The sequence below is a fragment of the Postia placenta genome, assembly GCF_002117355.1.
Source record: "Postia placenta MAD-698-R-SB12 unplaced genomic scaffold POSPLAscaffold_11, whole genome shotgun sequence".
Lineage (NCBI taxonomy): Eukaryota > Fungi > Basidiomycota > Agaricomycetes > Polyporales > Adustoporiaceae > Rhodonia > Rhodonia placenta.
The window spans coordinates 1,066,377-1,079,531 of record NW_020169842.1 but is presented as its reverse complement, the minus strand read 5'-3'; the positions used below and the strand labels follow the sequence as shown (position 1 = coordinate 1,079,531).

Sequence of the window (13,155 nt, the reverse complement as noted above, 5' to 3'; positions counted from 1 at the left end):
GCGTGCGCCTCCATGGTCCGTAGAAAAGGCGGCGGTGCACCAGTGTCTTGCAGACACGGACTCCTACTTCTTCAATCCGGTCTCCATTCGTATCATCCTCAGATATGGCTCACCAAACCCACATCCCGGACGAGAAGCTCATCTCTTACGATGCGCAGACCCAACAATCTTGTACTCCCCGACAACTAGAGATTTCAACAGCACCAGACGGTGGTCTCCACGCATGGATGACCGTCGCGGCAGCATGGCTCGTTAGCTTTGTCGGTTTCGGCGTCGCGACGATATGGGGCGTGTTTCAGGATGCGTACGCATCCCAGTCGAGCTCGTCGTTCCGCAACGTCAGTGTGCTCAAGCTTGGTTTCGTCGGCGGATGTGCTATGGGCTTTGGTTTTTCCTTTGGCCCTTTATCTAACGTCCTCGTCTCGAAATTCGGCATACGCGCCCCAATTGCCCTAGGCATCCTTCTCATCGTCATTTCCTTCGAGCTTGCGTCCATATCTCACAAGTACTGGGAACTCTTCCTATCTCAAGGCATCCTGTTTGGGTAAGTCTTCTGGACTCCTGTTTCAAGTAAGATAGGCTCATTAACCACAGACTCGGGATCTCATTGTCATGGATCCCTTCAATTGCTCTCCCATCCCAATGGTTCAAGAAGAGGCGGAGTCTTGCGTCAGGTATTGCCAGTGTAAGTGTGTATACTTAGTCCTGGTATCGTTGTCTTCAAATAAGCCTGCCTCTCTTCAGTCGGGAACCAGTATTGGCGCAGTCGTCCTCTCGCCCGTCTGTCAGGTTCTCATCGATCGGACGTCAGTGCAATGGGCGCTGCGATTCCTCGGGTTTCTGGCCCTTATTGTCGGAATCCTAGCGACTCTTCTGGTAAGGCAGCGTGGAGTCGCCGAGAAGCACATTCAGTACCGCATCTTCGACTTGTCCGTCTTACGGATTCCGGGCTTTGCCTTGTACCTCGCATTCTGCTTCCTCCAATTCTTTGGCTTCGTTACTCCTTTGTTCTTCATTCCAAGTAAGCTCACCAAGTTCAACCGGCTTCGCTGCTCTGATTGCTGCTTGACTAGGTTATTGTACTGTGATTGGCCTATCTGCGACGACAGCATCTGGGGTCTTATCCGTGACAACTGCCCTGAATGCCGTTGGACGAATCATCGCTGGATTCATGGCTGATAGAGTTGGGCCCTTGAACGTCCTGATTGTCCTATATGTCCTCACGGGACTCATGTGTATATTCATCTGGCTCTTTGCCAACAGCGTCGGAGTGATGATGGCATTCGGCATTTTATGGGGCCTATTCAGCGGACGTAAGTGCTTTTGTGCTAGTTCTCGAAGACATATCACGGACATACTTATCCTCTTTCCCAGCTTACTGGTCTCTCGCCGTACCCACAACAGCTAAGATTGTTGGTGCGTTAGGACAACCTTGTGAAGTGTTACTCTCTGACGCCGCTGTCTCCTTATATTCGCAGGCATGGAGAAGCTCGGCTCTGCGGTTGCAATACAGTTTCTTATGAACGTCATTCCCCCGATTTTCGCGGTACCCATCGGCTCCAGACTCATCGCTGAGACTGCGGCTATGTATCAGATACCGGAGGAGAGTGGGAAGGCGTACCGATTCCTTATAATTTGGTGTGCCCTGGTACCCATACTAGCTGCGACACTGCTTGTTCTTGTACGCTTGAGGTTCAGCAAAAGACTCTGGGTCAAGGTGTAGACGATCATGCTGGCACTGCTCAAATATCCCTTAGCAAATAATAGTGTCACCTGCATACTCGTCTGCTTAGGTACGAAGACAATTAGAAATATCTCTATCAATTCGTAGACTTAGATGGTGGCGATTTGGCCTGTTCAGATCAACGCAAATGTAGTGTTTCCATGAGCTATACTGCACGCTTAACGGTTCTCATCAGCTTTGAATGATTCGGTCGCGCAATACATCGTACTTTCGCATCGAATGGGAACTGTTCTTGAGCCACATTTCACTACACGATATCCCTATGTTGTATAATAGGTATTAACAGGGCTGACCCTTACACCTTTTTGCTTTCAGCATCTTCAGAGCAATTTTGACCGTCGATTGGGGAATCCGATTCAATTGGATGCAGCTCGCCAATTGAGGCAGCCACTAAAGGATATGCTATGTAGAGGGGGCATGTCACGAACAGCGTGAAGGACACAATCGACATGCCATTACGTGGGCTTAGAAGAGACTACTGTGTACTGGTGTAACATTTTCAGCGAATATATGCTGCATACAAGCCTCCAGCTCCTGTCCTGAACCGATTTGAGATAAACATATTCTAGTCCATACTGTAACGCCAGAACGCGGTCGTAGCTTCCTGCAGCCTTCACTCACCATCATTCCAAGCATCATCCCAGCCCAGCCCGCTCCTGTCCCAGTCTGTCCTAGGTTTCTGTCCATACGTCGCCCAACCCATGTAATCCATCATCATGCCCGCAGCCCTGACGAAAATAGTCCCATCCATCTGAGCCGTACCAGTATGGGTCTCGACTAGCTTATCAGACGGTCTGCCTGCAACAAAGGCCCCGATGGCGTTCCCTGGTGCGGCATCGCCATATTGCTGTGCTGCGTAAACGAGTGTCCGCAAAGTCTTGGGGAGATGGGCGTCAGGAAACGGAAGGGCCGCCGCGATGATGTCAGGCCAAGGGTGATAGTCTGCGTCATTGGCGGGGTCGCCCAGACAAGTGGGGTCGGGAGTTGTTGACACCCGCACGGGTGGTCGTGGTGTCTCGCTGTACGACATCAAGAGCTCAGGCTTGATGAGAGGTCGCCCTCGCAGGATGGTCAGCAGTGCCATGTTGACTACAAACCCGCGCAGGAGGTTTGCCTTGTCTTCAGGTCGACGCAACACTTTGAAGATAGAGGGGAAGAAGATGGACGACGTTACGAGGTGCATCAGATAGAAGTCTATGCGCGGCTTCCTGCCTTCCTTGCCCGTGGCAAAGGTAAGCAGCACCGCTGTCCATATGCACTCCTCCACCTTTGTCTCGTACTCGACCTCCCCGGAGGAGTAATCGACGAAGTATCTGGAAATAATGCGTCGTGTCTCCCGGGGACGATCGCTTGCCATGAAGTCTCGCAGATTATCGTATATCGTCTTCTCTCGGTCATATGGCATGACCGGTGCCAACTGCGAGCTGTCGTATATGTCTTTGAGAAGGGCGAGCAAAGAAGGTCCTCGCGATGGTTGTCGATTCCTTGGCCTGCTGTCGTTGGTGACAACGTCGCCCGCAGGAGGGTTGTCGTAGTGGAAGAGAACAGCCGGAAACGGCTTTGTCACAGCGCCCATTGCGAGACCTACATGTAGAAAATGAGAGTCTGATATGGTCCTAGATATTAGACTAACCAGTCGCAACGAGTTGATCGTGACCAAACTCAATGCCGTACTGAGAAAAACCAGTCAGTGGTCAATTGAAGATTTGTTACAGGGATGTCCTACTCCGATTTGGATGAGAGGATGGAGTCTGTTGCCAGTGAGCACGTGGAGTATCATATGGCTATGCAAACTCACGCTCCGCTGACCGTACGGATGATCATCTTGCCTTCGTCCCTTGCACGATCAGAAAATATGTACTGTTCAAGTGTTGCCGCAACACCATGATTGCGGATGCTGGTTGAGAAAAACTTGACAAACCCATAATATGCACTTGAACGATGTAAGCTTCACGTATAAAGTTTCAGAGTCAAGAACTGTACTTGGGATTATCCAGGTACTGTGTCCAGTTCTCATCTGTCAAGATAATATCCTTGTCCGATGGGTCCAATAAGATTGGACGCTGCATAGTCTGCCTTCGTTTCTCAATGTTCTGTAAAATAGACGGCCTGCCACCAAGGTCGTACACCGCAAGAAGGCTAGCACGAGATCAGCCTACTGGGATTATCTGGAACCAGATGGTACATACTGATGACTCAAATGATTGTGAATACTGGGAGCTCTATAAATGCAGTGATGCTCGTCCGCATCATAGCGTATAATATCCTCCGTAATCTTCTTGCTCGCGGGAGAGATGCCAGGACAGTTCAAGAGCCCCTTGCGGTCGAGAGAGTAGGGAGACGACATACGTGGCTCGATTTGGGGAGGTCAGAATTCTGAGAAGAGTCAGCACAGGGCGACCGGAAACAACAGAACAGTGTGCTTTTGAGACGCGGTAGGGATGCGTGAGACCTAAGATATCTATTTGCTAAACTGGACCTGGACCCTTGCACATGTTCATGGAACTCCAGTCTTTGGCAAACTGGAGGCCGCGATGGGGCAGTGCGGCCGTGCGAATTTGCATATTCGGTATGGATGTAGACGTTCCTCAGTGACGGGTTGGCGCAAACCTTAGGCCCGGGCCAATAGAATGCGGCTTGCGAAACACAAACGGCGCTGGTAAAACGCGGACCAGTTGATTGATTATTTCAGCTCATCTCTGTTCGTATGTGTATGCAACACGAATCAGATCCCGATAGAGGATTCTATGCCACCATCTTGCCCTCGCTCAGCGCGTTCGTGGCAGAGACGCTCTTATATGAAGGCTGCCGTCACTAAACATCTGCGGTGGTAGAGATATCGGATCTCACCTCGCGACAGTACGACAATTGGCAGCATGAAGGTGGACCACTCGTGCGCTGTGGATGGAATGGACTGGTTACAGAACGGCTTGCTATGCGCCCAAAAGCATCTTGTATCACAACAGCGACGTCGGAGGACACAACCGAAATCACATTCATGAAATGGAAGCTGTCTAGTACAAGGCGCTGTCAGTAGAAAATGTTCGCTTATCTTTCCGCTGCCTACTTACTGATTATGGCTCTTTGTACTTGTTTGCGTTCATCTCTTGACCGTCGTCTGACTGCCGAACTTCCTTGTGCTGGCAGCGCTGTCAGTTAGCTTGAGTGCGGTGATATCATGACTGGTGCCACCATCGCGGCCAGTACGCCTCACGTAGTGTGGCACTGATGTACACTTGGCAAATGGCCGTGATCTGAGGTCTGCACTCCTGAGTCCATCAGTATCAGCAGCAAAGGGCAGCACCGTCAGGTACGTCGGCCTGCTGTTTGCGCCGCCGCTGTCAGGTTGTGTGAACGATGTCATCGTTTATGGTCTTGAGCTCCGCATGTGTGTCATAGAAGTCTGATACACATCGCTCTGCAGATAGAGGAAGCAGACTTGACTAACTATAGTTAAGTGAGTTGTCATTGCCACTTTCACCGCTCAGGTTGTTATGGTGGTAGGCGCAAATTCAAGCCTGACGTGCTCTCGTGAAGCAGGATCAGGCACGCCGCTATCCCACGGAAAGGCGGTACTTACGTCCTCATATAAATATTGAATGAACTCGGACTTTCAAGGATCTTGTACGTCGAGACGTGCATGATCGTTGCTCAACTATGGACCCTATCACCGTCGCCTCTATATTCTGCGAGTCGCTATTTTACGGTAGGAACTTTTGACCTATTTCTCCTAAATATCTTCATGCCATGATCTTTGACAGGTGTATACTGCGTCGTAGTGCTTGCTGTGTTATACATTCTCTTGTGAGTCACCTTGTCATCAAGGTTGGGTATTTGTTGTTCACTGTTCTATAGCACCGCCAGAGACCTGCTTATATCACACAAGATCCTTTTCTTGATTTCGATCACCACATTCTTGCTCGCCACCGTCCATATTGTCCTGGCTTTAATAACAGATATACAAGTCACACCTAGTATACACTACACACAGGCTGAAGTAGCCATTGCTCAATTTGAGGTGAATTTGTAGGAGATATTCGCAGTGCACAGTGTATCTGACCCATTAATTGTTATATAGGGCCTCCTAGGCGACTCCGTCATCATATGGAGGGTCTGGGTTGTGTGGAAAAGGAGTTTGTATGTAGTTGCATTACCTATTGCGGCTACCATCGCTGCATTCGGTAAGTGCACACCTAGGATACACTCACGCATTCTTATCCTGCCCTTCAAGTTGTCGGAATCTTATCTGCCGCATCCCTTACATCTGGAACTACGCTTCGCGAAGTTCTACCCGTGCCTACGGGAAGTCTCGCGATTGTCAACACCGCATTGTGCACTGGACTAATTGCTGGAAGGCTTGTGTGCGTGTGGTTAGCTCTCCGACTTCCCAATACTAATATGTACCTGATCATTTAGATATCTGGAATGGCGTATGAACCAACTCATGGGCTCGAGGTCCTACACGAGCGTGTCGTATAGAAAAGTAATCCTTGTTGTACTTGAGTCCGGCGCTGTATTAGTTACCTCTAATGTGAGTCGTAATTGCCACCCTCATTCTGTAATATGCTTCTGAGTCTGATTTCCACTTGCTTAGATCATTGCTATGATTCTCGAGAAGCTCGGAAACCCTGGCGAGCACGTAGTACTAAACATCTTGTCACCTCTACTTGTAAGTGCTGCATAATCAACCCTTCTGTGCTGGTAATCCAGCCATGTCGTTTAGGGCATAGCTCCAACCCTCATTGTTGTTCTCGCGCACCTGGACATCGTCATTGGAAACCACGCCAATGAACGATATGCAGAAAGTATCAGCATCAGCTTCGCAGGACGTACCATTGATCGGACGTTTGATACTGACCATTCTGCGTCTACAAAGAAGGCTAAAGTCGTCACCACCATCAGTATTGTCCAGGATCGGCGGTCCGACACTGGAGAATACGAGATGGACTACGATAATTCACGAAACGGGAGCCTTGGGGCCATGCATTTCAGCTCGCGCGGTGAAGCTGAAAGCAAAGTCTCGATGGTTTGACCTACCCCGCCGTTCTTGAGATGGTATGATTGACGTGATGTAGCTGAGTTGAAAGCTGAAATGCCATATGACAGTGGCCCTTGTCGCACCCATGCTTGTTGGATTTTAGGTGAGGATCAGGACGAGGACCGACAAAACAGATCTGTGTGTAACCTAGTTCGCATTGAACATGTAAGGATTCAAGTAGAGAACGACCAGTGGTCCAGTGTACATACTATGCCTGATGTGTGCTTCCGACATACAATGCGTTCAAGTTGCTGCTTGTATCTCGCTGTGAATCAAGCAAGAAACAAACAACCAGGAAACACGATGACCCTTCTGTATCCTCGAACAACGACAAATCAGCCACTGTTCGTCGCAAGCGCTCGCAGATTCTGGCTTATCAACACAACCTGATTGGCTGGTCCGCCCTTCTTCGACGCTTATTGGTCTGTTTCTGCCACATCTGGGCGCTTCAAAGCAGCAAAAGGTAGCTTATTTTCCAGCGGAACCAGTAATGATGGAACTTCAAGTTATTCGCGAGAATTACATTTAGTGTTGTTCAGGGCCCGGCTCGGGCCCAAAGCCCTACTTTGGGCCGCACTTTTGGCCACCGGGACTGGGTTCATATTCAATCCAGGCCTGCATACTAGGCTCTATGGCCCCTTGAGGGTCTTTCGAGGACTTGTGTTGAGCTATATGCGCCTCAGTTAAGCAGGGTTCGGCGGGCTTGGGCCTCAAAGCCCGATTGTGAACATCACTAATTACATTGCAGATAGGCGGCATGGGGCATAGCGGCGCTCGATGCACGCCCAGCGAGCGTTCATTATAACGTGATAGCGGGCATCAATGGTTTTGTACATGTGGCGCATCACTGGCTTTATTCAATCCACGCCGAACCTCAGAGTGACTGCGCTTACATGATTGAGGTACGCCGGACGTGTTTCGATTGTGATACAGAACCGTACATGATGAGTCATTCACAGGGATTGGCTTCATCGGTTTGGTAGGAACGGTGTTCTGACAAATCTATACGATCTACCTGAACTGTCGTGTTGGGTTTCCCCATCCGTTTCCGCCCTAATCAACATGGCTGTTCTAACCACTATCAGATACATGGGTATCTATCGCCCAGTCGAACCTCTCCTTCATTGCTTGGCAGGATGCTGTCAATCGTGTCAAACTCAATCCACGAGATTTCAAATCTTTAGATCATACGGCCCCTGCAGGGGAAGGGAGTATAGCGATGCCGCTCTCTGTCAGTCTCCAACAGCGTGATCATGTTTCCTTGTTGTGATCAACCTTATTTCTATGATGCGAACAACGGTAAACGATGAGCCGAAAGTTTATCGGATGCCTCCTGCACTACTAACTACCTGTCTTTCAATTCGTATGAGTTGGTATCAGAATCATATTGGCATACATAAAAGCGGGCAATGTGCCAAGCGGCTAAGTGACAACAGCTGTTTAACATGTTCACGCTCATCGCACTAGCATTATTCGTCGCGTTCATCGCCTTCTATCGATCGGGCTACAGGTCGAATAAGCTTCCCTCTGGTCCTGGCGGTCTACCTTTTGTGGGGAATATATTCGATTTAACAACCCACGAATCATGGAGAAGAGCGGTGCAGTGGGGCAAAGAACATGGCAAGTACAATTAGCTCTTTACTTTTCTACTATCACTAGCTAATAATGAACACCGCCGACAGGAGACATGATATATATAAGAATATCTGGGACTCGTTTTATCTTCCTCAATAGCCCGAATGCTGTTAATGACCTTCTTCATGCACGAAGTTCCATATATTCAGACCGCCCGTATCTCCAGATGGCTTGTGGTTTGTAAGTCCGTGTTTCATTATCATCCGCTCAATAACTGACGAAGACCCTGAGATGCGGCATGGGAGACCTGGTACCTCTGACGCGTTATGGAGGGCGACTTCGATACGAAAGGAGACTGATGCAAAATGCCCTCGGTCCTTCTGCGGTGGAGAAGTGGAAGAGAATTGTCATGAAGGAATCTTACATGTTGCTTCAAGATTTGTCTGCCTCCCCCGAAGCATACTTGTCGCACATTAAGAGGTCGGTCTCGTGGCACTGGTCGTGTTTACCACAATGACGATTTGTTAGGATGGCGGCATCACTTATTTTTGCCACTGTATATGGGTACACAATTAAGTCAGGAGATGATCCTTACGTTCAGTCTGCAGAAGAATTCATGGAGGTGTCGTCTTATGCTATCACGGCTGGGTGGATTGTTGACTTTCTTCCCTTTCGTTGAGTACCTCCTCGAATTCCGATAGATAAGCCAGTTTGCTCATTGCCTCAAACCCACAGTGCGATGGATCCCATACACCAACTTCCGTCGAACCGCTATTACATGGCGAGCAAAACTGCATGATTGGATTGAACGTCCCCACATGATGTTCAAAGGTCTGCCTGTGAGGGCATACGAACCTATCGGCTTTGACAATCTTCTTAGTGACGTTCTTAGGATTCCGCTATGAAAAGAACATCATTCTGCGGAAACCTCCTCATGTCTGAGGGTGAATCGTCTGCGTTCTCGGATGCGCCATTGGAAGAACACGTCAAGTGGATTGCTACCTCAATGTACGGTGGTAAGAGTGCAGCGCTGAGGCAGTAGTCACTAGTCTGACGTGTCGTCTTCAGCTGGATCGGATACAGTCAGTTTGTGGTTTGAAACTATGCGGAAGATCATCTAACTCGGCGCGAAGACCGTGGTTACTCTATGCCAATTTCTCTTAGCATTGGTTCTCAATCCGAAGGTCCAACTCAAGGCCCAAGAGGAAATTGACAACGCCGTGGGCAAGTCTAGATTGCCATGTTTCGAAGATCGACCTCGACTTCCATACGTGGAATGTGTCCTCAAGGAAGTCCTGAGGTGGGGAACACCGGTACCGCTTAGTACGTGTCACATCGATCCGAGTCTGCTCCCAATTGCTAAGTACATATAGCACCACCTCATCGCCTTACAAAGCGCGACGAATACCGAGGCTATACATTCCCGGAAGGGACCAATGTGAGTCGAAGGTGTACAACTGAGCGTGTGGACCTAATGTCTGCCATATAGTTCATCGCCAACATGTGGTAGGAGTGTGGACTGTTCATAGGCCTATTTTCTGCCACTCACTATTGGTCTAAGGGCCATCCTGCACGATGAAACAATGTATCCCGACCCCGAGAAATTCTCTCCGGAGCGGTTCGAACATTCATTGGATCCATTGTCTCATAAGGCGTCACACGATCCCATGGATTATGCGTTCGGATTTGGTAGGAGGTAGTACACATACCTTGCCTCTCGGCTGCTATTTACATCTATCGTTGGTTCAGGAGATGCCCAGGAATTCATTTCGCTAACCAGTCGATCTGGTTTGTCATGGTATCAATACTGGCGTGTTTCGATGTCAAGCCTGCGATAGACGAAAATGGAATGGAGATCATGCCCCCGTTAATCTTTGCAGGAGGCGCCTTTAGGTGAGTCTATGACAGACATCCTACGATTCGATGAGCTCAAGAAGACAATGTTACACGTAGACACCCTAAGGCATTCCGATGTCGGATTACACTCCGCGCAGAGGTCGAACAAGACCTGATTCTCACGTCCCTCACTGCTTGTTCCGCCTGAAATACTGCGGACGGTATACACCATATTGATATTGCAACACTGGCGGTCCCGAACGTCATATTGACTCTAGAAACAACGAAACTATACAAAGGGTACAAGGGTGTGTATGTCACATATAGGTCGACCTCACAATACGTCGATGCATACTTACAGCAATACATAATGGGAGACTTAATGCTTGCATCGAGACATGATGGCATATCACCAAAACTGGAACAAAGTGCAACCTCGCGTTGGGTCCTGCAGAAACTCACTAAAGTCGTGGATGCCACGATAGTTTGTGGCAACACCCGAGTCGGTGCTTATCTGTGTCCTTCGGGGTCAATCCTTCACGCGAGGTTGTTATAACAGCAAGGCTCAAGACGTTCTGACGATGAGACGGGGCCGCCTTTGACTCAGGAATTTTATATGGAAACACAGCGCACGGGCTGTATCTGCAACGCAACATTTATATAGCGCTATTGGTAGGTGCAGACAAGCGTAGAAGTACTAGGTACACAAGGGCGTTGCAGGGTATGCTCATCCGAAGCCAAAGCATGTAAAAGCCAGAAAGTAGCAAGGGGTATGTACAGTCATCACAAGAAGCAAAAGCCAGACAAGCGTCAGAAGAACAGACAAAAGCGGAGCAGAAGAAAGGCTTCCGGAACGCAAATGTAGCCCGCAGTCCGAATACGAGTGGGGACGAGGGCGTGCAGGGGTATCCACGAAGATAAGCCAGAAGAGGCGACATGGGAAGCGTCACGACACCACGGTGATCCAACAGTGCGATAAATATGCATGAGGCTGAGCGTAACGAGCGGACGGGACGCGGGTCGCGCGCGGCGACACCTATCCCAGGACGTGCGCGACGCGGGCTAATGGGACGTGCGATTGACGTGGCTGCGGCGATGCCGGGCGTGCGACCGCGACAACGCCCTGACAGCGCGTGCACCGTCGATATCAGCATCATGGGCAGGAAGGGGCACATGGGCGACGGGGACGGCAATGGAATCGAGGACAGAGGGCGCGGTAGGAACCGGGTCGTCGATATCCTGACGACGTTGCACGGTATTTGTGGGAGAGACATGTAGGTAAGTTGAACTGCCTATCACTGACGCTCCGACGGACGAAGATCCCGCGCCCTGTTCGTTCGCGCTACCGCCCAAGGCGGTGACGACAGACGTGTTGGAGCTGGATGAAGCATCAGAGTGTGACTTGTACACGCCGAAAGCGATGGCGGCAATGATAATCTGAACAGAGGGCAGGATTGTGAGAAGTGAAAAGGAACATCACGGCATATAAACATACTATGAGTAGTAACATGCCAGTAAACCAGACCCAGCGGGAATGGCGAGAGCCGCCGTCCAGCGTCTTCCTAAGCCAAGTGCTGTAGAGACCAACCCGTCAATAGAGTACCGCGATTGACAAATTACTACTTACCTCTTCTTCCCGGGTGCTTCCTCGTGTGCGACTATACTGAAGCGCCTCCAGAAGTCTTCGCCCTGCCCGCGCTTCGGAAGGAGAGTCTCCTCCTTCTCGCCGCGCAGGATCGGCTGCGTAGGCGAAAACTTCACGTCGCGCGTGTTACTTGCCGCACTCGACGGGCGGATAAATGCAGGCGCGATCGGGGTCATCGGAGGCTGTAACTGGTGCGGGGTGTGAGGGAACGAGCCTGAGATGGGCGAGTTCTGGCGCGAGACGAGGGTGAGCGGCTTCGGGTATGCCTGCGACATCTCAGGCGTGCTGGGTGAGGGCTGGCGGCCCTCCGGGGTAGCCGCGCGTGCTGGCCGCGAGAGATTGAGCGCGGCAACTGGCGCAGCGTAGCCGGGCCGGGGGGCAGCGAGCGGGATAGGTTGTGGCTTCAGCTGTTTGCTGTCATCGAAGGGATTCTCGGAGGCCTGCGCTGGGCCGGAGTTGCCGTCTAGGTACTGATCATACCTACAGGTCGTGTCAGTATATATGCCTGAACTGGTTCCACATATCCACCGGTACAGCAGAAATTCTATGACAGGCGAATAGAGCGGCCCTTGTTTGCAGACAGTCGCTGCAGCACTTTAGTCGCCCCCGATGCACCATGCTGACCCTGCGTCGAGCTTTAAATCCGAACTGCTGCTTGCACAGCGAGCAAGTATCGCGTGACTCTGACATTCGTGCATGTATGCCGTCACAGTCAAACGTAGCTGGCCATAAACGCGAAGGGATTTAGTTCCCTTTACGACAGCCGTAAGCACCAGTACCAATGGCAGCGTTCGTAACGTTCTTTAGCAATCGGCAGTCGTCAAACTCAAACAATGTAAGCGTAACCATCAAGATACGGGATTACGGCGGGCCCCCCTGCAGTCGCCGCGAGTAGAACAAGTCAGGGATAAATTACTCACATGTTATACGCGGATGACCTCTCGTTTGGGTTCGGAGGGGGAGGCTGTCTGATCCTGCGTGTCGGGCTAGGCTGTTGTTGATAGACCGAGTCTGGCTCGTCGGTGGCGAACGGGGGGCGTCCGGCGAGCGGGGTGCGGTAAATGACTGGCTGGGCCATGGCTCAGACGAAATGCAGGACTTAAAGAACGACGATGAAAACGAACGAGATGAAAGAGAATGGATGCCTCAGTGTACCAAGGCGGAATGGGCTTTTGCGGTGGCAAGAGGTGGAAGAAGATGAGAAAAGGAAAGAGGGCGCGCGTCCAAGTCAACCACGCTGTCCCGCCCTCGGCAACTGATCCACTGCAACCGGTCGCTCGACGACCACCTTCCTCTAGCTCGCTTAGCAGCCGTTGC

At 50.6% G+C, this 13,155-nt stretch overlaps 5 protein-coding genes across 5 annotated transcripts; 3 read left to right on the top strand and 2 right to left on the bottom strand.

The window, feature by feature from the left end:
* Positions 1-104: 104 nt before the first annotated feature.
* Positions 105-1,723, top strand: POSPLADRAFT_1059268 (hypothetical protein; the record flags this gene model as incomplete). Its single annotated transcript, XM_024481135.1, has 6 exons — positions 105-544; positions 595-685; positions 745-1,021; positions 1,074-1,313; positions 1,375-1,416; positions 1,479-1,723. The coding sequence occupies 6 exons, from the start codon at positions 105-107 to the stop codon at positions 1,721-1,723; spliced, it is 1,335 nt and encodes a 444-aa protein (XP_024336766.1).
* Positions 1,724-2,039: 316 nt separating this feature from the next.
* Positions 2,040-4,091, bottom strand: POSPLADRAFT_1149476 (hypothetical protein; the record flags this gene model as incomplete). Its single annotated transcript, XM_024486309.1, has 7 exons — positions 2,040-2,134; positions 2,366-2,786; positions 3,012-3,328; positions 3,378-3,417; positions 3,554-3,677; positions 3,728-3,883; positions 3,934-4,091. The coding sequence occupies 7 exons, from the start codon at positions 4,089-4,091 to the stop codon at positions 2,040-2,042; spliced, it is 1,311 nt and encodes a 436-aa protein (XP_024336765.1).
* A 1,310-nt stretch (positions 4,092-5,401) lies between these two features.
* POSPLADRAFT_1075408 (hypothetical protein) lies at positions 5,402-6,793 on the top strand (the record flags this gene model as incomplete). The annotated part of the gene is made up of 8 exons (XM_024482813.1): positions 5,402-5,450; positions 5,506-5,548; positions 5,600-5,762; positions 5,823-5,925; positions 5,976-6,105; positions 6,161-6,275; positions 6,339-6,413; positions 6,468-6,793. 8 exons carry the CDS (start codon positions 5,402-5,404, stop codon positions 6,774-6,776), a joined length of 987 nt encoding a protein of 328 aa, XP_024336764.1. The 3' UTR covers positions 6,777-6,793.
* A 1,434-nt stretch (positions 6,794-8,227) lies between these two features.
* POSPLADRAFT_1048419 (hypothetical protein) lies at positions 8,228-10,401 on the top strand (the record flags this gene model as incomplete). Its single annotated transcript, XM_024479507.1, has 12 exons — positions 8,228-8,402; positions 8,465-8,597; positions 8,649-8,837; positions 8,886-9,031; positions 9,093-9,196; positions 9,250-9,373; positions 9,522-9,680; positions 9,731-9,795; positions 9,847-9,863; positions 9,919-10,053; positions 10,107-10,250; positions 10,311-10,401. 12 exons carry the CDS (start codon positions 8,228-8,230, stop codon positions 10,399-10,401), a joined length of 1,482 nt encoding a protein of 493 aa, XP_024336763.1.
* A 432-nt stretch (positions 10,402-10,833) lies between these two features.
* On the bottom strand, positions 10,834-13,008 carry POSPLADRAFT_1070941 (hypothetical protein). The gene is made up of 5 exons (XM_024482418.1): positions 12,759-13,008; positions 12,463-12,639; positions 11,821-12,318; positions 11,689-11,767; positions 10,834-11,630 (listed from the first exon to the last, which is right to left on the bottom strand). Exons 1-5 carry the CDS (start codon positions 12,914-12,916, stop codon positions 11,256-11,258), a joined length of 1,287 nt encoding a protein of 428 aa, XP_024336762.1. The 5' UTR covers positions 12,917-13,008; the 3' UTR covers positions 10,834-11,255.
* Positions 13,009-13,155: the final 147 nt, after the last annotated feature.